At 52.1% G+C, this 24,097-nt stretch overlaps 8 protein-coding genes across 8 annotated transcripts; 4 read left to right on the top strand and 4 right to left on the bottom strand.

The window, feature by feature from the left end:
• Positions 1-802: 802 nt before the first annotated feature.
• On the top strand, positions 803-1,888 carry SPBR_06043 (uncharacterized protein; the record flags this gene model as incomplete). The annotated part of the gene is made up of 1 exon (XM_040764305.1): positions 803-1,888. One exon carries the CDS (start codon positions 803-805, stop codon positions 1,886-1,888), a length of 1,086 nt encoding a protein of 361 aa, XP_040622675.1.
• Positions 1,889-2,314: 426 nt separating this feature from the next.
• SPBR_05933 (phosphopantothenate-cysteine ligase) lies at positions 2,315-3,687 on the bottom strand (the record flags this gene model as incomplete). Its single annotated transcript, XM_040764196.1, has 5 exons — positions 2,315-2,690; positions 2,751-2,872; positions 2,938-3,223; positions 3,308-3,438; positions 3,505-3,687. The coding sequence occupies 5 exons, from the start codon at positions 3,685-3,687 to the stop codon at positions 2,315-2,317; spliced, it is 1,098 nt and encodes a 365-aa protein (XP_040622676.1).
• A 1,315-nt stretch (positions 3,688-5,002) lies between these two features.
• On the bottom strand, positions 5,003-6,013 carry SPBR_06071 (phosphoadenosine phosphosulfate reductase; the record flags this gene model as incomplete). Its single annotated transcript, XM_040764333.1, has 1 exon — positions 5,003-6,013. One exon carries the CDS (start codon positions 6,011-6,013, stop codon positions 5,003-5,005), a length of 1,011 nt encoding a protein of 336 aa, XP_040622677.1.
• A 1,410-nt stretch (positions 6,014-7,423) lies between these two features.
• On the bottom strand, positions 7,424-7,903 carry SPBR_06249 (uncharacterized protein; the record flags this gene model as incomplete). The annotated part of the gene is made up of 1 exon (XM_040764511.1): positions 7,424-7,903. The coding sequence occupies one exon, from the start codon at positions 7,901-7,903 to the stop codon at positions 7,424-7,426; it is 480 nt and encodes a 159-aa protein (XP_040622678.1).
• A 4,257-nt stretch (positions 7,904-12,160) lies between these two features.
• On the top strand, positions 12,161-12,640 carry SPBR_06250 (uncharacterized protein; the record flags this gene model as incomplete). The annotated part of the gene is made up of 2 exons (XM_040764512.1): positions 12,161-12,245; positions 12,477-12,640. The coding sequence occupies 2 exons, from the start codon at positions 12,161-12,163 to the stop codon at positions 12,638-12,640; spliced, it is 249 nt and encodes an 82-aa protein (XP_040622679.1).
• Positions 12,641-13,005: 365 nt separating this feature from the next.
• On the top strand, positions 13,006-14,388 carry SPBR_09207 (uncharacterized protein; the record flags this gene model as incomplete). Its single annotated transcript, XM_040767333.1, has 1 exon — positions 13,006-14,388. One exon carries the CDS (start codon positions 13,006-13,008, stop codon positions 14,386-14,388), a length of 1,383 nt encoding a protein of 460 aa, XP_040622680.1.
• Positions 14,389-14,758: 370 nt separating this feature from the next.
• On the bottom strand, positions 14,759-15,073 carry SPBR_06288 (uncharacterized protein; the record flags this gene model as incomplete). The annotated part of the gene is made up of 1 exon (XM_040764550.1): positions 14,759-15,073. The coding sequence occupies one exon, from the start codon at positions 15,071-15,073 to the stop codon at positions 14,759-14,761; it is 315 nt and encodes a 104-aa protein (XP_040622681.1).
• Positions 15,074-23,035: 7,962 nt separating this feature from the next.
• Positions 23,036-23,535, top strand: SPBR_06243 (uncharacterized protein; the record flags this gene model as incomplete). Its single annotated transcript, XM_040764505.1, has 2 exons — positions 23,036-23,376; positions 23,454-23,535. The coding sequence occupies 2 exons, from the start codon at positions 23,036-23,038 to the stop codon at positions 23,533-23,535; spliced, it is 423 nt and encodes a 140-aa protein (XP_040622682.1).
• Positions 23,536-24,097: the final 562 nt, after the last annotated feature.

The raw sequence follows: 24,097 nt of genomic DNA on the forward strand, positions 1-24,097 counted from the left end.
GGTCGTTCTCTCTCTCTCTCTCTCTCTCTCTCTCTCTCTCTCTCTCTCTCTCCGTTACCTGGTATTTTCGCAGCCTGTTGACCTCGTTGTCGTGTCCCGGCTTCTTTCGTTTTGCAATCGTCTCGCATTCTCTGGCCTGGCGCTGTTCATCTTTGTTTACTTCACGCCTTCAACATCCTTCTTTGACATCCTCACCTTTTCGCCCTTTTCCATTTCTCGAACTCCTGAGCTCTTGGTTTCTTGATAATTTGGCATTTAACGCCCCTCTTCCTCCATAACTTATTCGTCGCTAGGCGCAGGCACATACGGCAATATTATATACATGGCAACTGCCTCCGTGGACCCCGCGAGGCGGAGGCGGGTTCTCAAGGTCATCGTATTGTCTCTGTTGCTCGACCTGGTTTGTTCCCCCCGGCTCATACTGCTCGTTGACCTCTGCTGACACGCTCCTGCAGATATCGTTTACCTTCATTTTGCCTCTTTTCCCCAGCCTGCTCGAGTTCTACCGCAATGCAGAGACCGCCCTCGACAACGGCAAATCGCAGTCGCCCACACTGCTCGCCAGTATCCTCGACTACCTCAATGCTTATAAAGCCTCGTTTGCCCGCCCAATCGACTCGCGATATGATATTGTCTTGCTAGGAGGCGCTTTGGGAAGTTTATTCTCGTAAGGAAGCACCGTAAAACAGCCGCCGCGGCACATCCTAGCGGCCAGATCCTTGTCCTCTGCTGACTGAAATAACCTTTCTACGACTCTTTGTGCAGACTCCTACAAGCTGTCGCATCTCCCGTTATTGGCCACATGTCGGACCGCTATGGCCGCCGCACCGCGCTGCTCGCGAGCATGATGGGAAACGTCATCTCCGTCCTACTGTGGGTGATGGCCGTCGACTTCCGCACATTTTTGCTCTCCCGTGTCGTTGGTGGCCTGTCCGAGGGCAACGTGCAACTTGCCATGGCCATCGCCACCGACATTTCTGACGATTCGACCCGCGGTTCCACCATGGCCCTGATTGGTGTCTGTTTTTCGGTCGCCTTCACCTTTGGCCCGGCCCTGGGCGCTTGGTTGAGCACCATTACAATGTTCAAGACAAACCCTTTCGCTGCCGCTGCAGGCTTCTCTCTGTTTCTCATCGTGGCCGAGACAATCTACCTCTACCTATATCTACCCGAAACGCTTCCGACCAGTGCCAGCACCGAGACGGTGACCGAGGGAGTCGAGGAAACCAAGGAAACCAAGGAAACCAAGGAAACAAAAACCACCAAGATGCTAGGGCCCGGCAATGCAGCGTCTGGATCTGTCCTAATTCACGACCGAACTAACTCGCACTTCATGCTCAACGCCGTGCATTTTGTCTTCCTCCTCTTCTTCTCTGGTATGGAGTTCTCACTCCCTTTTATGACTTACGACCTCTTTGGCTACACCTCTGCCAAGAACGGGAGACTGCTCGGCTTTGTCGGCCTTGTCGCGTCCATTCTGCAGGGTGGCGTGACCCGCCGCCTTCCACCCCTCGCTTCGGTGCGTATTGGCATTGTTGCGTGTCAAATTGCATTCTTATTGCTTGGCAGCCTTTCTACGGTAGGAAATCTCTACCTGGCTGCTGCGTGTCTTGCAACCACATCAGCCACTGTTGTCACCGGCCTCAACGCCCTGAGCAGCTTTGAAGCGCACTCGGGTGAGCGCGGCGGGAAACTTGGTATTCTCCGTTCGTGGGGCCAAGTTGGGCGTGGTCTGGGCCCTGTTCTGTTTACCAGCATCTACTGGTGGGCGGGCCGGGAAGTTGCCTATGGCGCGGGCGCCATCGGTATGTCGGCTGTTCTTCTCTTGTCCGTCTTCGGTCTCAAATCACCCCCGCGTGCTACCAAGGCAAAAGCGAAAACGCAGTAAATGGGCGCTGGTAAGGACGGAGGGATGCTCGCGAAACATGCTGTGCAGTTTTGCTTAGTCGCACAGCTAAAGAAATGCGTCAAGACACTCCTTGTCTTCCTTCCAGATATACATTTAAGGCTGGCTGGCTCTATTGGCTTAGTCCAGGCAAGACTTATACATGCACGTTGACTCAACTGGTCTACGATGCCCCATGGCGATCTTTTTTCTTGTTCAATAGCGAGTTTTGCTTAACTTTATTGCGTTTTTCTTGTCTTTTCTTCTTTTGCTCTGTGTTTTCAGTCTTTGCTTAGATTGGTACGGAACACAACATTCTCACTCAAACGAGGTGGTCTTGGGTTTTCTACAGAGAGTTTGTACCCGTGGGTTTTTTATTTAATGTATACTTCAAACAAGTTAGCGACTTTTGGGCTCATAGAGCCGCGTCTACTGCGCCGCCGTGCGGCCTTTGTTGTGCCGTATGTGCTCCTCATGGAGGCTAATGACACGCGGGACAATCAATGTCTCGATCTCGGCATTGGCCGCCGCCTCGGCCTCTGACAAGCGCACCCAATCCACGTGTTGTGGGGTCACAAAGACTACTTCTTGTTTGCGGGTGTTCAGGATGTTACCAATTACAAGGTGGTGCTGGTAGCGTTCGAGGGCGCCCTTGGCCTTTCCGATTAACAGCTCCGGGTCTGTCTCGAGCTTAAAGGAGATCATCATGCTCTCGGGAGACCAGTTGTCGACCAAGCTCTTTAAAAACTTGGGCACTGGATCCAGGTCAATAACCAGACTCTTGCTACGAGGCACCTTGGGGGATCTAAGTTGTGTCAGCGCGCAATCTGCAAATGAGACGAGAGAAAGGTACGCCAAAACTCACGAGTCGAAGTTGTCGAATGTTTCTTCGTCCTCGTCCACGGCGAAGCTGCCTAGCGGCTTGCCTCCTGACTTGTCCGTATTGATATCGGTGCTCTGAATTTTGTGCTCCGCCATACGGTCAGGCTGGAAGCTGTTAGTTACAGGCCACAAGAGCGAAGGAGAAACAACCAGGAAAGGGAAACACGAACTGGGAGGAAAAAGTCCGATACGGCAGCTGCTAGATATAGCAACCCATTGGGACCGAGACGGTGCATGATGCGACTAATCGCCCGCAGCTCATACATGTAATCGGTTATGGTCACAAAAGACAGTGCCAAAAGACGGTCTTTGGCAGCACGGTACCGGCGCCAAACACCCAACATGGAGTCGGCGTCCTCGTCGCGAGACCGAACGCCATGGCCGTTCTCATCTTCTGTCAAGAAATCCAAGAAGCTGTGGGTAGCATGCGAGTAGTGGCGGCTATAAGGCTGCAAACTATAGCCGGAGTGGCAGTTAGTAACTGTGACAAAAAAACGCAGCATGAAGAACTTTCCCCGTCACCTTCCCTGCTTCACATACCTGAATTGCCGGTGCAAGAAGATTACGGCATAATCGGCCTTGTCGTCCAAAAAGTACTCGGCGCTTGTTGATCCGCGTGTACCGGCGGAGAAATTGTCAATGAAGCGGACCGTCTGCTTCTCTAGAGGAACCTATTTTGTTGTTCGGCCGTTAGGACGCTGCTGATTTCAAGAGCCAACCACTACAAAAGCTCTTACAGTTGTGCCCCCGGAGGTCACAAGGACGATACGACGGTTTGCCTTTGCGTGCCTGTCAACAAAGGCCTCAACCATTGCCATATGCTGCTCCAGATCCTTGGGCGGCGGGTTGGTGCTAAAGTAGCGGTCCTCATCTGACTGGGCAGGGCCGGTGACCGTGGCGGCGGCATTGGGCGCAGCCATGTTTGACTTTTTCGAAAGAAACGGAGGCGGAAAGGATTCGACCAAGAGACCAGACCAAAAACAGCAAGGAATGTCTTCTGCAGGATGACACATGTGTCCCGGGTCAGCCAGAGGTGTCAACGGCAGACGAGGTAAACAGAAAAAGCGGGCTTAACACGTGAGGCAGTAAAATCAAGTGGTTTTTGTAAAATCACGTCACCTTATATATGCAGCTATAGTTAACAAGGAGAGACACAATTGGCCAGAAGTGGACAGGTGAGAACGCAGAAAGGCGATGCGGTGCTTAGAGCAGCCTCCGGACGACGATACGCGTCGTAGATGAACTGCTATCAAGGGTAAGTATCAACTTGTCGTCCCAACGACTCGATGGCGTAGTCTTTAATTCTGCCACGGGGATTTTGTCTCGCGGGTTGCCGTGTCGTCGGTCGGCTAGCCCGGCAAAGAGTCACAACAGAGCCGGTGGAGAGGGCCGAGGCTTTGACGTCGTTGGCGCGGGGAGTCACGTGACCGTAGGCGGGTAAGCTGTTGAATATGGATCACAGGAAAACGAACCGGCATGCGACATACACTTCGATGTCCTCGAAATGTGTTTACGAAAGCGGGTTAGAATTTTAATCGGAATTATCCGAGACAATGCTTCGTTGGGGGTACTGGGATCTCCCTACGAACTGAAAATCTAGCACCTTCGGTTTGACCACAACAAGCTGGTCCAGCGGTCCTGTCGACATAACAGCTGGAATAATACACTGGGAGGCAACTGCACACACAGCTAATACTACGAGAAGCGGATGAGACTCTGTATCTGCATTACATTTCCTTAATATCGCCCTTACAGGAGCCAACTGAGACACCTAAAATTTCGTAACTAAAACTTTATTAACACACTTTATTACGGACTGTTACAAGGAAGGGGCTTTGGGGATCACGTGAACTAAACTAAGGGGACGCAGACCTGAAAAGGTACCCAACAGATGACGTTGGAGATGCCATCTCCTTTCGACCTATAAACACATTGTGCACGATTTACAAGACGGCCGGCAGACACAATCATAAAGAGTGTTACTTGTATGTATTGTTTCGAAGTGCATCATTAAGGTCTTGCTATCCCCCAAGTGCACGTCACACTGTAACAATCCGAAGCACAAACGAAAGACGCGAACACGTCATGACTTTCAAAAAAACGACGAAAAAAAACCGAAATGATCGCTATCCCAAACAGTCCTGTCCACCGGTTTCCCAAAACGCCGTGTAAGTATGCAGTCCCTCTAGTATTCAAGTCGTCCCGCCTTTCGTTGGTCCTACTGAAGTGACCTATTTATGCGATCGCAGTGAGCTTCTTCGCTAGGGCGCCGACGTTGGCAGCCGATTCAGTTGCAGCTTTCCCCGCGAGGAATTGTGCATACTGAGACTGCTTGTTGTGGATGCCGCACTCAGTCTTGCTGCGACCCTTCCACCGACCAGCACGCTCGTCCTCGCCCTCGCCGACCGGGCTGGTCGAGTGCCAGTCGCCGATAGACTTGTATCCGCGATCGAGTAGAACATTGTACGGAACGTTGTGCTCGCGCACGTACGCCTGGACCTGGCCAAACGACCAGTTGGCGAGCGGGTTTATCTTGTAGATGCCCCGCTCGTCGTCTATCTCGATAATGTTCAGGTCACCGCGCTGGCCACCTTGTGACCGACGGCGGCCCGTTAGCACGGCAACCACCTCAAGGTTGTCGTAGGCGCGCTCCTGCGGCTCCACCTTTGCGAGGTAGTCGTACATCTCTTCGGAGACCTCATACAGGCGGCCGTACGTAGCTTCGAACTCGGCGGGCGTCTCGAAGCCATCAGGCTTGAAGCTGTGAATCTTGACGCCAGGGTATCGTGCCTGCACACGCTCGATGAGGTCGTATGTCTCGTTAAAGTGGTACAGCGTGTCGAGGAAGATGAGATCCACGCTGTGCTTGTTGACGGGCTCGGCATCCTTGGGCACGCCCTCCTGCTCCAGCTTCGCCAGAAGGTCGATCGTTACGAGACCCGTGAGGCCGAAGGCGGTTGTCTGATAGAGGTTGGGGAAGAAGATCTTGGCAAAGCGCAGAATGTCCATGGGCTCCATGTTCTCCAGCTGTTTGTTCAGGTGTCTCAGGTGCTCGGGTGTCAAGGACACACGCGGGAGCCGTGCCGTCGATGCGGATGCGGACGGCGGTGCGGAGCCATAGCCGGACTCCAGAGACATGGCATCGTCAGCCTGCTTGGACACCTTAGTGGGCTCGAGCCGCGGTGAATTGTCCATCGACACGCCCGTTGATGCTTCAGTTGATACGATGGGAGCCTCCATGGCCATTGTGATTGATGACTGTCTTTGAAGGATTTTGTGCAGTGCACAAAAGGCGTCGAGAGCTGCAGGTACGAGTGTATCTCGGGTGTAAAATGTTGTTGACGTGTCTTGGATGTTGGATGAAAAGGGCAGAGAGACGAGCACAATTGAAAGGATGATGCGAAGACTCTACGACAAGAGGGCAGTGATAGGCGGCGAAAGATTAGTCCACAATCACGCAATAGCGCAAGGGCAAAGGCGAGAAGCGATCGAAGAAGGGTGTCACTAGGGGATGTTGTTTAAGAGTGACGTCTATGAAGAGGCGTGATGTTGGCTAGTATCATGGACGGGAAGGAAAGGGGAGGGAAAAGATATAACAAGAAACGACCTGATGATTCTTTTAAAGCCCGTAGCCTTTTCGACTGGATTTCTAAGGCGAATGCCCGAGAAGACTTTTGATTTCTTGGGCATTTTGTTTTGGCTCTTCAACTTTGCGTCAACGGGACCGACAGCCGGCCTCGACTCTCCACGCCCCTAAATGGTTCCGTGCGGCAAGTGTCAATATAAAACCGGCATCCTTCCGCCCTCAAATTGCTCCCCCGGTTTCAATTGTTCTTATTTTTGCTTGTACCTCACTATTCATTACGTTTTCCTTGCAGCAATCCAAACAACCCTGTCCACACGCCGCATCCATGAAGCCTCTCACCCCGCGCCGCCCACGAGTCGACCGTTTTTAATTGTCAAGGCTTTTGCCGGTGATGCCAGAGCCCAGCCAAAGGGATTCAAGCATCGGAGGAGGCGTCGGCGAAGGCGTGGACAGTGAGCCGTGTTCTGGACACTGTGTATTGTAAAGAAATGACACAGAAGCATACAGTGCCGTTAACCGCGCCATGTCGTAGCTGATGTCGACATCCGGCGGCAGGGCGACGAAAACAATTGCGCCATCGGGCGGAACGTCGCAAATTGTGGGCGGACTGGAAAAGCTTTCGATCACGACATCCACGCTAGTCTGTTTTGGAACTTACATAAGAGAGTATGTGGGGTGGCCCAGCAAACAGGTGTTGGGCACCCATGGGCTGGAAGGCTTTGCACGGAATGGATTACGAACCCGGCTTAGAAAGAAGATCCATCATCCAGTACGATCGAGAATGCAGTATCCTTCTAAAAGCCAACATGTCGACGATGAAGTAAATCGTAATAGTGCAAACGCACCAAACATCTTAGATCACGTGTAATATCACATATCACCTACGACCAAGAAAGGAAAGAACCCTTTCCCGCATGCATTTTCCATAAACGCCCTAGTTTGATCGGCGCTAGCTCTGGCTGCCAATACTTTATCTGGCCTAAATCTCCACGTTACCAAATGCTGTACGACATGTTTTGAATAACTACTTCAAAAAAGGAAAAGAGACGACGACCAAAGACTACCCTGTGCTAAAGCCCTGATCTCGCCATGTCCTGTCGAACCTTCCACATGGCTTCTTTTTCTGGACGGAAGCGTAACCGCTGGCTGGCAATCTGAAAGTCCACCCACTCGGCCCGTAGATCTTCGTGGTCCTCCTGCGCACCAGGGCCCATGGCAGCTGTCGAATCGGCGAATGCGGCAAAGAAAAAGACGGTCTTGATGGTATTTGGAGTGGCAGCCTGCAAATCAGGGTACTGGATAACACCAACGAGCTCACTATTGAACAAACCGCACGTCAATTTGGGATCGACAACCGTGGCCACGACCGGCACCGTCTCAATTGCTGAGCCATCGACAAGAGCGAAGTCTTGACCCTCTGCGGCCAGCGTCCTCCCGTGTTTCTCGGACTGCACAGAGCCGTACCCGTCAACCTCAAGCGGCCCTTTCCCGGGCAATGGGGGTGTGTAAGATTGGATGGGTGTGGAAGAAGCAGTTGAAGCAGTTGACATAATTGATGTGCTATAGGCCGTGGACACAGATGATACCGACGCTGCGGAATGTGTTGCACGGTGAGATGCAGTATGATTTCTCCTCCGGTTTGCATCGACAGCGGAGTCGTTAATGACATTGGGTTGTGTAGTTGAGCGCGTTCGGATTTTGAGAGGCAGTAAGTTGGCTCGCACCCCGGTCTCTTCGTATGTTTCACGCAGAGCCGCCGACTGGAGATCCTCACCAATGTTCTTCCTGCCTTTTGGTAGCTGCCAGATCCCAAGCCGTCTGTTGAAAATAATCAGAACTTTCGACGCGCGCGGATCTACACATACAGTGCCGCTTGATACGGTACATCGTTCCGATGGTATGAAAGTCATGTTGTCGTCGATGTAGTCCATGTCAAGTGTGTGGTCGCTGTGGCCGTCTCTTTGTTGGCTTTTGTGGGGTGCCGTTGGATAACCCATATTGAAAACCGGGTCCATAGGTCATCAATACGGCGGGCGAGGACGCGCTCTAGTAGAAAGGGGAGAGGGCAAGCCGCGAGCCACGAGAGAGATTGTCGGATAGCCTCTGTGTTATATAGGTAAAAGGACGGGAAACTGATGAAAAAGGTCCTCGGTAGGTAAGGGTGTGCGTGGTAGGATCAAGGGGGTTCAGTGTAAAAGCCTGTCTGCATTTACAATTGAGACACTCACAGCACAGGTAGCAAACAAAAGCGATAACAGGACTCATAAGACTAGGCGGTTGACGGGAGTAGCCGGTAGCACTTCCGCATAAAGAACGGGGAGGGAGAAAGATCAGCCCGAGCTCTTCGTACCGTTTTCGATCACCTACGGCTCGTGTGCAAGGAAGCAAATCAATGCACAGCATCCACGGCTCCCTGCACGACAAATACAAGGGTGACATGCAGACAGGCAAGCAAACAAAAGGCAATAACGACTTCGCTAGGGACACAAATTCAGGGCTCGACACCGGGGGATAGACTTGGCAAATAGAGAAAGACGAAGACGGAATCCAGAAGGGATCGTTGGATCACGATGCCGTACCGATATCGTGTGCAGCAGGAACCCTGGGCTCTGATTATTGGGTCGTTGACGTTTTCGATGTCACCCACCCCAGAACATGTCCCTGCTTGGTTGCTGCAACTGGCCAAATAATTGCGACGTAATACTGGACTTGTACGGTGTCAAATTGAACGTTAGTGACCATTGAACGGTTGGGAGGATGGGCAGAGGATCGCAAACCGGTGAGAGCGGATATGGTCGGTGAGAGGATATATAGAAAGTCAAAGTGAGTTGGAAGGCTCACGTACCAACGGCGATTTCGGGTGTCGTACATCGTACGGAGTGCTTGGTTGGTTGTTGCAGGAGATGCCACTTCCTTGGAAGTACTTCGTACTTTCAGGGCGAGAAACACATTTGGCCCAAGCCAAAGCCCGTCCCTGGTTATCATCTTCGCACTTGTACCACGGTTTTGTCAGCATTACCAAAAGCTGTGTGAGTGTACTACTGTCAAGGTATAAAAGCTAACGGCTCGGAGAGTGGGGACGGAAATGACGATGTCAATCGTAAATATTATCTTTCTCTAGCCATAATCCTCCTGTGTTTTAAATACCCGATCATGTTTGTTTAGTGTAAGAAATTCCAGTTACCCTCATATACCCTCTCCCTTTGCTCTAAATTTCGGTATCGTACAGCTGTTTGCGGCGGTCGTCACTCTGCAAAGTCGTCCCAATGTCCGGCTGAGGTTCCCAGGGAGGGAGCTCAAGTTTACTTTTGATTCACGTATGCTTGCCCACTGTTTCTTCGGCCCGTCGAGAGGACTCTAATGATACTTCATCTGGGTAGTAAATCGATCGAAGTAGGTGTAGAGACAGTCATTTATGGATGTCGTCGAACTTGCATGAAGCGTAGGGGGACATCAACCATTGTCGTTTGTTGGTTCTGGTGCTTAGGGAGAGCTTTTGTGACGACTTTTGTGGCAAGACACAGGTCGCCAATCAGCATTTGGAACCCATCGCTGCCCAGAGCGGTCAGAAAGAAAACGTCACAAGATCATGGGGATAATAATGTAACAGTAATGCGTTCGCCCCGTGGGCATTGGACTTCACATAGATTGCCGGATAACGAAACCTAGCCAAACAAGCCTTACTTCTGTTAAGTAGATCCGCATCACAAATTGGGAGTAGGTTGACCTGGAAGAAACAGATATTCCACAGGTCTCCCCGCTGCTCGAGACATATCCGGCATTGTAATATCGAAGGCTTATTGTTGTTTTGCATAATGTTGTACGAACAGTTGAAATTCAAAGCGAGGTGCCGTAGCCGAGATGGGAGGATCGACTGTTGTATGCAAGGGGTTGTAAGCGTACCGAAAATTGGCGCCTTTCAGTTCCGCGGTAGAGAAAACACGACGGAGGCTACATCAGTTTTCTTTTCTTTTCCGGTGTTCGTTGCTTGCTAATGATTTGCAGGATAGGTGCATGGACATGCTTTGTTCTCTTTGATGCACTCTCCGCAGTTACTCTTTGTGATCCTCACTTGAGGGCCAGGGAAAGGAGGTCGTGGCGAGATATTGTCATTCTATGCAACAGTCGAACGTGGGATGCGTGTCAGCCCTCCCTTCCAAAACGAAAGCATACCTAGCTTATTGGATTTGGATTGACCGACTAACTTTCGATCTTAGCAAATGGAGTGATATTCCATGCGTGCTTGTGGCTTACTGTCTCTCCTAACCTTGAGGGTCAGCCTAGACCAATTTGCGGTTTCCAGATCGACTTGTCGGCCGCGTGGTGCAATCCCCACTCCTGGACAGCATGATCTGCCTATGTGATACAACACAAAGCACAGAGCACCAGACGCATTGGGCTGAATCCAACCTGGCGTTTGGCTATTCTAGTTCAGCCATCTATGGAAATAAAATAAGGAAGCTCGAGACTACGCTGCGATGAGCAACATGGTCGGGATTGCATTCTCTCATGAGACCTTTCCTTGCAGATGTACATTGCTTCCTCCCTATTTCGTGCGAAGCCCAGACGTTGTTCTAAGAAAACTTATTAGTGACACCTTATTTGCGCAAGGGTGAGAGCGGGAGAGTCGACAGCGAAACACTCAAGCCAGGTCAACAGAGAAAAACATGCCCGTTCGAAGAGGGCTGGCGGACAAACCTTCCAAAGTGCTAAACCCAGAATATAAATGCTAGAGCGTTTCGGTATGGTAACAAACAGAGACTATCTGCCAGCGGTGTCTGACATATGTTAATGGTCTGATCTCGCGGCCTCTACCCGATGCTGGGTGGCGTGCGGCCGGTTTCGCACGGATTTAGATGCTAACATGGTGTTTTTGCCGATGGTGTGATACCCCTTACCTTGCGGCAAACTCGCTGCAGCAGGTCGTCAGATTTCGTGCCCAAGAAACTCCGGGCATTGCCAGATATAGTTTGAGTACGATTCTCATTCTGGCCACGGCTAGACTGAGCTCAATGCTGGATTTCGATTCGGCAGGCACGCAGGAGGGTTTCTACATGCAGAAGGTGGTGTGATCCCCTTCAGACATGTGCCTAAGGCTCCTTCCGTGGAGCACAGATACGGGCACCTGCCAATCTTTGGACAAACGACGACATACCGAAAATATCGCCAGGCGTCAATTTGACGCAAGCGAAGACTCTCAATTCAACCATGGACCGAGCGCGTGCTTGTTATCATGTCGGCAATACCAAACCCCCGACATCGAACAAATGGGGGCTGTTGCTGGTTATACAACATATTAGCGCCGTTGTCCTCCAGGCCCAAGCACTACGTCATACAGGCTGACAGCGAATGTCGTGTTAACGAAAACAGAAACGATAGATAAACAAGATACAGAAATTGGCCGTACGCATTTTTGGTTTGTCCTGGCCACATCCCCTTTCCCATCTCTCTATCTGGCTCTATATAGTACAACGTTGCGTCCTTACGTTAACCACGATTGCAGCCACATGGGCCCTGACTGTTCAATGACTGGCTGAGTGCGGTGCCAGGCCTCTTAGTTTAGCCAGGACGGTCTGGGCGGCGAGGCACTGACACTTTTCGCCCCACACTTTGGGCACTTCTTAAAAAGTGCCCGATTTCGGTTTGTATTTTTCAAACCTCGTCCACGTCTTGTCCTGTTTCCCACAGCCTCCAAAGACTTCATCGAGCGTTCACGCCCTCGTTTTCGGTGTGTGCTCCGTCAAGGCGCATCACCTCGGTCCCTCGAAGCACACCCGTGCCAAGCAAGCTCGGACCGAAATTAAGCCATGGACCAGCGGCCGCCATCCAATAACGGCCTCCCCGTGCACCGGGTTGAGTTTCCCCCTTCACAGCACAGGAACCCCGGCCCGGGTAGGCACTGGATCCGCCGGAGATTGCCACGGTGGCTGCGCAGCAGTCGACGGCTGACAGACAAGGTGGTAGTCACGGAAGAACGAAGTATGCCACCGACCGACCTTACGCACCGACAGGCCTCGAGGGCTTTTGTGACCGTTTTTCAGCGCGGAGGAGTACTGCAGCCCTTTCGCCTCATTGGGCAAGATTTACGTAACCTTCGTTCCCGTTATGTCTCGGACTGGACAGTATTCAACCAGCTGGTCTTTGCCAGCGCGGTATACGTCTTTTTCACAAATATCCTCCCCGGCATCACCTTCGCCAGCGACCTTGACGTCCTCACCGGCCAGTCGTGGGGCACCATCGAGGTGGTCTTTAGCACCGGCCTCTGTGGTCTCATATTTTCGCTGTAATAACTGCCTGCTCTACCATCTTTGACTCTTCCCCAGTGCTGATATTTGATATTTTGATTCTTGTCTCCCAGCTGTGCTGACAAATGCCATTAATGAGCAGTTTCTCAGCACAGCCTCTCACGATTCTGGGCGTCACTGGCCCGTTCTCTGTCTTGGCCGAGAACATATATTCTTTGTGTATCCACTCTTTCCGTGTAAGTTCAAGGTCAGCGACCGCTGTTAGCTTCGCTCCCCCTTCCCTTTCTGTGTGTGGCCATGTCATTAAAGGAAGCCAGATTGATTTCCTCCAATTCATGGCGTGGTCCCTGATACATGCGGCATGGATGCACTACCTACTCGCCATATTGAACGCACACGACTACACCATGCGCTATGTCACTCATTTCAGCGCGGATATATTTTCTCTGCTGAACAGTGTCATCTATTTTCAAAAGGCGGTCCTTGAATTGCAGCGCAACCAGCGTGCTGTCTCTATGGCCAGCTTTCTGTATTCCATTATTGGCGCTGCCGGCACATGTCTCCTGGCTGTTTTTCTTTCCACGGCCGACAAGCATTGGGCTCCTCTCTTTGGCCGTATTCCACGCATGCTTCTGACCGAGTATGCTGCGGCACTCTCGATCATATTCTTCATCGGTGTCCCACATATCGGAGACCTGGCTGCACTCGATCAACAGCGTTTGTCGGTTCAGACCGAACTTCGGCCCACTAGCCTCGACCGTACTGTCTTTCTCGTCCGGTTCTGGGAATTGCCGGCACGCTGGGCTTTGGCCGCAATGCTACCAGGTGCAATTATCACTGTCTTGTTCTTTTTTGACCATGAGATCAGTAGCATTATTTGCACACTCAAGAGATACGGGGTGCAAAAGCCTGGTGGTTTTGCCTGGGACATTGTCCTTCTCGGTACTACAACTGCAATATGCGGTATTCTCGGCATCCCACCTGCAAACGGGCTTCTGCCTCAGGCTCCCCTTCACTCGGAATCCTTGATACATACCGTTTTTGAGCAGGATGACGCTGCGGTTGGCACTTCTTCCATCAATGAAAATGCTGGACAGAACAGGAGCGAAATTACATCCTCCACCGGATCCACAGAACGTGTCTTTACTCGCGTGTATGAACAGCGGTACTCGGCGTTCCTTCAAGCTGCTCTTATTTTGGCCTTCACGTCGCCTCCACTGCAACGACTACTCGGGCTTACACCAACGTCCGTCCTCGCCGGCCTGTTTCTGTTCATGGGTTACCAGTCGCTGTCTGTGAATCCTATCCTCGCCCGGTTTGCGTCTTTATTAACCCCGCCCTCCGAGACGGACACGCTGACGCAGTACAACTTGCCTAACAATGTCCACTGGGCGGCCATCCATTTCTATACCATCACACAAATCGTCGTAACCGCGGCTGTATTTGGTGTCACACTCACTGTAGCCGCACCCATATTCCCAGTCCTCATCATTGTCCTTGTCCCTCTACGATTGATGCTCATGAACAGGATCTGGAGCAAGGAGACGCTCCGTTGGGTGGATGGCTGGGCGTGTCGTGAAGGAAAGCCCGAAGACGAATCATCCCAGGAACAAGGTGACGACGGTGGAGAGAGTGGCAGTCGGATAACAGCAACTCGTCCATCACCAGATGAGAAATGCCGTTCTCGGAAAGACAACATAGGAGAAGCACTCTTCTCAAGTGACCAAGCTGTCCCTTCTGGGATAAGTAGCAACCTTCCTGGAATCTGTGCAGAAGACAAGCTGGAGTAGCTAGGTGCATGCGGTTTCAAAACTTTGGATAGGGTATTCTTGATAGGACCCGGGGGCTGTGTTAAAAAAAAAATATACGTATCACAGAATTTTTCTTGCCACTTGAGACTTCTATCATATCATATTACATCTAATATCAGCCATTGTTCGTACAACTGCCAGCTGTGGCGTATCTAGTATCTATGTTTACAGCCAAATACAAAAAGCATCTCAAAAACACCAAAGACTAGTATCGATTATAAGGGAAAAAAAGAGGAAAACGCCAAATATACCCCGGAACCAAAATATAGAGTACTCCAATGCGCGACGCACACCCCAAAATCGTTTCCCCAGCGAAAAGTTCATGATACAATCATTTCGACATTTCGTGTCATGATTCATAAGGATGGTTAATGCCGATGGCCTTCTGTGATCGGCCACTTGGCCGGTTGGTGAGCTCCGTATACCGCCGAACTCGCCGGATACCCAGTCGACGGTCATCACCGGATGTGCCAGTGGCAAATATCCAGCGCGACCGCGCGGTGGGCAGCGACTTCACCCCGAGCTGGTCTAGCAAAGTTCTTTTGTTGTGGGCGTTCTTAAATGAGGGCTCCTGCATCAGGTCATCATTTGCACAGAAGCTAAGGATCTCAGCTATGCAGGTGACGCTGTGCGGCAAGCGGAAGTTTCTGCGGCCAGGAAGCATTGTGAGAAGACAGATAAAGTTACACACAAGCAAAGCGAGGCAAATGGCAAACAAAGCCATGTTCGGCACCATACGCACTTCCCCTGTCGATATGGTCAGAGCCATGAAGACACCGCCAACAAGGGCAGGAATGAGTGCGGAAGCGGTCGTCATCAAGGAGAAAGTCGCAACTCTCCAGTGGCCATTCCGTGCGGCGTGCCAGCTGGCCTGGAGTGAAAAACATGCAGCGTAGTCGGCCAGAATGGATGCAGAGGGTTGAGAACCTCCGGCATTCGCCGACAACTCCGCCCAAGGCTGCAGGATTCTTACTGTAATATCGATGGATGCCAAGAGAAGGAACAGGGCTTGGCCAAGAAGGGCGGGCAAGAAGCTGTACAAGAAATTAGCGGCAGAAAACGCGCCAGATGTCGGTTCGTGTTCAACAAGCGGCGAAAACCCCCGCTTGATGTATGTCGATGGCAGGAAGGACACGGTCACGAGGGCTAATAACAGAGCAAAAGCGGCTATCGCCAGAGCGAACAGAGGGCCATCTCGTAAACACCATGGCAAATAACGGTTACGGACGCCATCCGAGTGCGGAGAGAGCACCAATGCCTCCAAATCGATACCATCTGACGCAGCGGCATTGGCACGGGTGCGGAGCTTTTCGTTCCATGGTCGGGGAGACTTCTTTGTCGCCGGAGGCTCTGCCATGCTATGGCTACGGGCGTCGAGCCAGGCGTCGTCCAAGAGATCGGTGCCAATTCCATGCCAGATGCCATTCGTACGACCGTCCCTCCAAGCCCAGTAGCCGATCTTGTCGATAGCGCGGTGGCGAAGAACGCGGCGCAGGTCATCGCGGGTGGCCAGTAACTCGCTGCCTTTGTAATCCGTCGTGGTGTTGCTGTTCGAAGCAAGAGTTATAAAGTCGGCAATTGAACGAGGGTCCCAAATGAGGCCAGTGGAATGGATGTGCCAGTCGACCAGAATGGTTATCACGGCGGCGGTGAGGCACACGTAAAAAACAACCAGCGTCCAGGCGATACCCTGCACAGTTGCCCATCTCCAATCTCCGCCAGCAGAGACGACCGAGAAAAGCGAGCCCTGTAATGGAACGGAAATGTTGGTCAACCAAAGGGTAAGAAGAGGGAGGCGGGTTCGCCAAGGCACAGTGTTTGAGACTTGGGGCCAGAGGAAAAAGCCAGGGTAGAGGTTATCGAAAATGGCTCCATTGCGGCGTTCTGGGTGAGGGTTCTCGAGTGCCTGCATGCGGGAAAACGGATGGATGCGGATGATTGTCGAGGAGAGATGAAGAGCGTAGAGAAGGATAACAACAGACAGTAGTTGAGGCAAGACCCGAAATATAAAGAATTGTCCACCGTAGTTATTGCCAGAGTATCTGGTCAGGCCACTGTGCAAGTTGGAGTACACGGAAGAGAAAATGAGTCCCGCAGTCATGACGAGACATTGCAGGATAAAAAAACTCAGCGAAGCAGGTTGCAGGGCGGCGGGTTTGAAATTCGGCGCCGGAAAGACCAACTGCGTCTGTGGCGAGAAACTTTTCAAATCCAGGTAGGCCCAGGAATCTTTGAGATGGTCCGCGGGAAGGGAAACACGAGGCGGCTGCATAGCCGAATGAACCAGTGTAGAGATGGATGAAGTTGTGCTGACGCGGGGTTCATGCCATTTACTGAAGTCTGCCGGCTGCGGTTGGTTGCCTCGTGCCCCATGTGTGCCATCACAGCGGGTAGAGAAGCGGTGATCCAGGTTGTGTTGGACAGGCGAGAGAGGTGCCGGAAGTTTAATGGATGCTGTGCCAATATTTGCTGCACTTCGAGTCAGAGACCGCGGCCGGTAGTAGCCAAGACCATCGTCGGGAACATGACGGAACGGAAAGCTGCTATGCTTGCTGCCGCTCATATCGTCATTGATGGCGTCCGTCGGCGACGAGCTGTGGCCGGTCAAGACATCGAGGGCATAGAGTATGTAAGGTGTGTCATCGACGCCAGGCGTGACGTTGGAAGCCTCACGGGCCACCACATCTTTGAATTGCTGGCCCGGGTCGACGAAAGCTGGGAAGGCAGCAATCGAGACCGTATCCAGAGCCGGACCGCCCATGTAACCCGGTGGAACAGTAGTTGTTCCAAAGCGAGATGTCCGTTGTGCTGTGCCAGCTCCTACTGCCACATGCCTCGAAAGCGTGCCATAACGGGGAAGCGGGGGCCCGAAGAGTCGGTCTGGACCGTAAAGATCCTCGGAAGAGGGAAATGCGCCCGAGGCTGCTGCAGTGGTACCTGACGGGGGCGATGGCGCGTGAGGAACGATTGTTTGCAACGAGGCTGGTTCATCAGACGACGCAGCTTCTGCATTGGCCTCTGTAGTCCGAAAGCTGAGGTCAGAAGCACTACCATAGGTGTTTCCGGCAAGCGGTAACTGGGTTGTCTGAAGTGGCGGGGTCTCCGGTGAGAGTGGCCAAGCGTCCTGCGAGCCATAGAATCTGCGTTTTGGTCGGTCTATAAATATGGTGAAACCAATGTTAGCTTGTGCCTTGTTCGTGAAAATAAGTGAATACCGTAATGGGAACAGAGTACACCGTAAAGAGTACTCCCCGTACGAATAGCCACGTACAAAAAGAGTAAAAAAACACGTACAGTCTTGGTCTGCCATGCCGAGGCCGGAATTCTCCATAGTCATCCTCTGATCGCCGTCGCCACCCACCAAACAACTATTGCCAGCTACACTTTCGGTGCCCGAGTAGCCGATAGCACGAGTCTGTGCAGGGCTGTACGTGGCAGAAATTGACGTCCGCAGCTCAAGATCGTCGAATTTCCAAGATAGCTATAGCAAGGTCGCCAGTCGAGGTGCCTGATGTTGGGTATCTTGGCGCAGTTACGGAGGATGTCTGAATCGGTGGACGGTAAACTCGCGGTGTGCGTTTCTTTTTCTTTCTTTGTGGTAGGAGTAGGGTCGTCGTGATTGGTGCTAGTGAGCATGCCGGTCGACAAATGAGACAAGCAATCAACGTGAAATGTGAAAGGAAGATAAAAGAAAAATCGAATGCAATATGCAAGTCGGGAAGCGGCCGCATGGAGGGCGGCCGCACTGCAGAAATAGCAAGCGGCATTCCAGAGGCGAGGCTGGCCACCGTTCGTGATGACGCCTCGATTGGGCGATGCGGTGGTTGGTTTCGCGCGACACTGCACTCAATTTTGCAATGTCGAAACGAGGCTATCACCAGCCTCCTCCCGGAAAGGAGTCAATACCACTAAATCCACGCCCCTGGCAAGACGCTAATAGGTCGTCACGGACGCTAGGCCAAGGCGTGACACTTGGTCCGCGCTAGAAGGTAGCTAGAAATCCAGTGTAGATACAAAATATGAGCTCAGTTTACCTCGTCTATCCACGTACCGATACTTAAGCACACAACGACTGAGTGGCTGGAAGGCTCACTCTTAGTGCCGGCTGCCCCACACCATCCGCCAGCCCCAAACTCCCCCTAGCCTTTCGAACTTCCAAGGTACCCTTCTGCCTGCCCACTGCACCAAAAGCCGGTCGCAAGCCCAGCCTTCCACAATTGAGCCTTGCTCAATGGTTTTCCCGAAAGTCACCTCAGTAGTCGAATACTCCTTCACATGTTTACCGCACGGTACAACATACAGAAGTATTTCCGTCGGCCATACCTTAATACCAGCCACAAACCACCAACAACATGGTCCATGTTTATTCGCCGGGCCATACGACGTAGCTCTGTCATGCCCCCCTTGCTCAGCCTGCGACTTGCATGATCTCTCATTGCACCACCGCGACCTGCGCGTAACCCCCATACTGAGCCTCTTCAAAGTACTCCGCAGCGGCCATAGAAACTGTCAACTCGTCGTAAGGAAAAAAGGTAATAGATCATATGGCTACATTGTTTGCTTAGTCTCAACTATATTCGTGCCTTCTGCTATTCGAGACCGGTAGCACGCGTAGCACTTTTGTTTTCTGTTCTTTCAATGAAAATCATCGTCGCCGGTATTCCCAAGAAAGTGTAGGAAGTCGAAGTCCCAAAATTACTCGAGCTTTTTGGAGAGACGACATTAGAGCGTCTCACATACCACTCAAGACCCAACAATTCGTGTCCAGACAGACCATAGCTCCGTTCCAGTGTTCTTGCCTCATACGACGGACCTAGCCACGCTCTTGCCTGTTCCGGCATTAGAAACCTTGCCATCTCACTCGTACCTTCTGGCACCCCACAGACTCCCACGCGCGGTCAAAAGAAACGAAAAGAAAAGAAAACTGCAAGGTACGAGATATTATTTTCATTTCACTGCTCGCCAAGTTTCTCCCGGCTATACCTCGGCAGCCAGAATTCCCACAGCACAAAATCCTAAAACGTCTGGCCATCTCAAGCTGCGCAAATTCGTCTTTACGCGCCTCTCCCGCATTGTCAATGCCCGCCCACACACGGTGACGACGGACAGTACGTTCCCACCCTTTAACGGCTGTTTTCTCCCGCGTCTTTACTAACAGAAGGTCCTCTCATTCTCCCCTGCTCCAGGCTATTGCACTGCACCAGTCTCGCCTGATTTGTACTTAGCGGGCAAGAGGCAGTACAGACGAGGCCGTCGGTCTGCAAACTCTGCAAATGCATGGTTCGGTATCTGACACGGTGCCTCGCAAGAAGCCATCATCCTAGGACCCAGAGTAGCTTGGATCAACAAGTACATGACCACAAAAATAAGCGGGAGTCGGCTTGAACTCTCTGGTACGGCAACCGGTTTCCCGTCCTGTCGACTATCAGCCGTGGCACATACGCCTGGTGGCGTATATCGGGTATACGCCAACCAATTCCATGAACATGTCAGAGAACAAAATACACATTCAGCGTCTCCGACCTCGGCGTCTACTATATCCGACCCCGATCCTTTTTATCCAGGGCAGGCTTGATACCAGCAATGTGAGTTGCAGCCGCACAACAAAGCCAAGCCGAACGGCAATTTACAAGACCCCACTGTTCCTCACTTCTCTGTAGTTCCCTATTCTGACTGGGTATAAATGTTAGGTCTGGCTGACGAAGCCTGATGGTCGCCAGGGTTGGGCCTCAGCCTTCCTATTTATGGGTTACGAGGTCGTCCTGTTCGATTTCCCGTCCCATGGGCGGTCAAGAAGTTCCGTCGCATGCGAGAGCGTTGCCATGGGTGTGGACCACATTGAAGCAGAAGTCACTGCGAGTGCAAAAAGCACACTGAGAACCTGGCCATCAGCAACGTGCCATGACAGGTGGCCAGGCACCGGGCTTTGTGGTGATCCTATATTCTCAGACTACTCGATGTCCCCCGACATAGTAATGGCAGATCATTCTCTGCTGCAGACACTTTCTCAAACTACTGTCGTGTCTGTTCTCACGTGGCTCAAGGTCGCAGCTACCATCCTCATTGGGCAAGGCAGTGGTGCTACCGCGGCCTAGCTTGCCGCCGACCACGTTCCAGGGCTCGTTGCGGGTGTCATTGCCATTGAGCCAGATGGACCGCCTTTTGTGAGTGCAAGCCTTTACGGGCCCAAAGGACCACAACTCCACAATCTGGAGGCCTTTCCGTGGCCAAGCAACCGTCAGTATGGAGATGCAGACGTTCCCCTGACATTTGAGCCCCCATTACCCCCGTGCGTTTCCGAAGGCAATGTATGGGGCAGCAACAACAGCGGTGCAACGGCCCAGTCGTTCGACCTAGCCCATCAAAGAGGTCGGGGCGAGAGCTACCTACTGGATGAGGCCTCGCCAACTTCGGGCATATACAACCCGTTCAACGAGCCTACAACAGTTCCTATTCGAAAGTTTCTTAGCCTCTCCAGATTTCCCCACGCTATAGTGACGGCGGAGGCCAGTTCCACGCATGACTGGGCCACAGCTGATTTCTTGATAAAGGCAGGTGTCCGTGTTCAGTGGCTCGAGCTAGCAAAGTTTGGAACACACGATAATGGCCACATCTGCTTCTTGAAAACCAATAGTAATACTATCGCCAACTTTCTGTCTGCGTGGATCCAGAAGTCAATTTCGTGTTCTCGGCCACCCACGGTGGCTTTACAGGATGGAACCCAACCGTCCCATCATAATTGGTCTTCCAGTTCTCACTCTCTGGAAGCTGAAAGCGACTCAGAAGTCGCCAAAGATGCACATCCGCCATACAATGCAAACACTCGCGACGAGGATAGGACATTGGCTTCAAAACACGAAGATCGTCTGTCCCTGATACCATCGTTCAAGGAGTTGAATCGGAAGTATCAAGATTCCATCCGCCACACCATGGCAACCCAGAAAAGTGTGCACGCGGTCACGATTTCCAACCAAAACAGAGAATCAGCAATGCAACAACCCCAACCGCAAAAGGACCGCAGCCCCGACACACGGCCTTGCACAATCGATCCTCTGCCCCCCGATCAGCTCGATACTTTGATATCGGCCCCGGACGTGCCACCATTTTCGGTATTTTGTGCCCATAGCCATCTCAACGTCGACCAGACTCGATTCAATCAGTCCTATTTTGACAACTTGAAAGTCGCCCAAAGATATCTTGGACCTGTCCATCCTGAACAAATCTACGGTGGTATGGGCAGTCTATCGGGTAGCAGTATGTTCGGGACGCACGGCACGGGAGGCTACCCAGACTGCTCCTTAGAAAACCCTGTAACAAAGCTCTATTCACACCAATCTATCCCAATCCAGAGCTGTGAGCCACATGCTGATTATTGCACGGACCAAGGCTTCCCAAATCACCCTATTCCAGCTCTCGATATGCAGTTATCATTTGCAGCAGGTGCAAGAAGCACCGGTAACCCGTACAATGGTCAGCACCATAGGCAGCCAAACGGCCGGTATTCGTCAGGTTCGCTTCACGGTACGCAGGCAGTGATGTTTTCTCACAGGTTAGGCTTCACGCCAAACTCTATGGGTAGCTTCCCCCCGGCAGAGACAATGCCAATACCATCCGAGCCATAGAACGGGGGGTGGAGTGCATCGTTGACTACGGCTTGTGAAGCGACGTTTGCGCAGATGCATGCCCCGACCGGCGTGGCATCGAAAAGCTACACTAGTCACATTCTACATGTGGCCGGCGAAGGTCAAGGATCGTCCTCATATGGCAGTGACCAGAGCCTGACTAAGGTACGCCAGCAAACAGCAGAAGGAACTGCCCATCCAGAAAGGGCCCGAAGCAACCTAACGTCACCTACAAACCAATTCCTTCGGTTCAGGGGCAGAGGGCCAGGAGCCGTGTTTGGCGGGGTGAGAGAGGGTGGAGAGAGATGCGCACCCAGTGGTGCAAAGCGCAAACGCGATGACAGCACGACACCCTACGGCACCGCAGTACTTCGGCGAGCGGTCTGAGACTATTCTTCCGCTGGGGAACATGGGATTGTGGAGGGTGAGCGCGGCAGGCTGAAGACGGGGGGGTCGTGTAATTAAAGGGAGAGCGGCTGTGCTTGAAGTTGAGCTTGATGGAGCTGGGTGGTGGAATTTGATATTTGACCACATGTGGCAGGATAAAATGGCGAAGGAGACCTTTCTTTGCCATACCATTGTCCAGTAATTGATCCGATATGGAGTAGATACGGAGTAGATATGCGATAAATGTCCTCCTGCTTTGAGCAAGATTAGCATGGGCGAGGCTTTTCGAATATTCCTACATCATAATACCTTGTAGCATAAACACCGTAAAATACTCCAAACATACAGGAGCATCACCTGCATTACAAAGAAACCTGAACCTAATTGCACTTCGCTAGCGTACGAGCCTTCTCAGAGCGGGATCCTATTGCGCCGTATTACGGGATTCTGTTGATTACTGCAGGGCAATATTAATAATTCCTGTTCTACGATGGAGATAGAGTGACGGCCGGCCATCCTCGCACGACATACCTTTCCAAATATATAACATACACTAGCCTCCGGTGGCTGGTGCGCGGTCAACGAACCACCATTGAGGCCACACCCAGCAAGCGACCATGCTGTCGACCGTTCTACCAAGTACTTGGAGCAAAATGGGCCTGGGCGTTGCAGTGAGCTTCGCAATGTTTGGCCTCAGCGGCATCCTATTTCCTCGACACGCGGCAGAGTCAGCGTTCGGTATTGTTTCGGAGCCAGAGCCGGCCGCCGGCGTCCCCAGCAAGAGTGCGGCGGTGCTCTTGCCACCACTAATTGGGGTCCGAGACCTGGCAATTGCGGCGACGCTGGTGATGCTGTACCATCGGCGGCTGAGTTGGGAGATGGGCTTTGTGGTTGTGTTGCGGACGGTTTTCTGTGCGGCTGACACGGTGCTCATCGCAAAACAAAAGAGCATGCGCGAGTACGTTTTCCTCCTGTGCCCATTCCTGCTCTTGTCGGCTACCTTGTTCATTTAACTGACTCACCGGCGAACTTCAGGGGTCTGCTTGCCAGTAGCGGCCTGATCGCTTGGCTCGTCATCGGGTTTGGGCTTATGTCGACGTCGAGCGCCCCGTTATAAAATGGATGCATCGACAGATCAGCTCCGATTTTTTTCTCCGGCCCCCTCCCGCAGAAGCATAACACATGAGCCTGTAGATCGTTTCATTAGGGTCCTTTGTCAGAGTTTATTGTGCTGAGATGTCGCTGTTCCTCCGTTGCTGGCACAAAGGCCCTGTGGGCGTCGTTGAGAGCACGTTGTAAAGAGATGACGTCACATGCTGTATCCGGTTGTTCCTGCCGATTCGCGTACGCTCTTTGGATCAAGAAAAGTCGGCCATGGGCAAATTCAGCTCGATGTACGAAATACTTTCGTGCGCAATGATATGCACGTATTAATACAGTCCATGCTCTGTATCGTACTTCTGTGTTGGAGTGTCTGAAATGCAATCAGCTTTGTAGGGCAGGCTTTGTGTGGGCCAACAAGGCACCCTGCGGCATGTAATTAATGGGTACCGTTGGTGGCTGGAAGCGGGCACTGTAGGAACGATCAAACCCCGCTGGTCCCTTGACGGTATTTTTGATTAAATATATCGACGTCACCCGGAATGTGGTGGCCCCAATGCGATCCTGCTTCGGGTCAC

This window comes from Sporothrix brasiliensis, assembly GCF_000820605.1.
Source record: "Sporothrix brasiliensis 5110 chromosome Unknown Cont15, whole genome shotgun sequence".
Taxonomy (NCBI): domain Eukaryota; kingdom Fungi; phylum Ascomycota; class Sordariomycetes; order Ophiostomatales; family Ophiostomataceae; genus Sporothrix; species Sporothrix brasiliensis.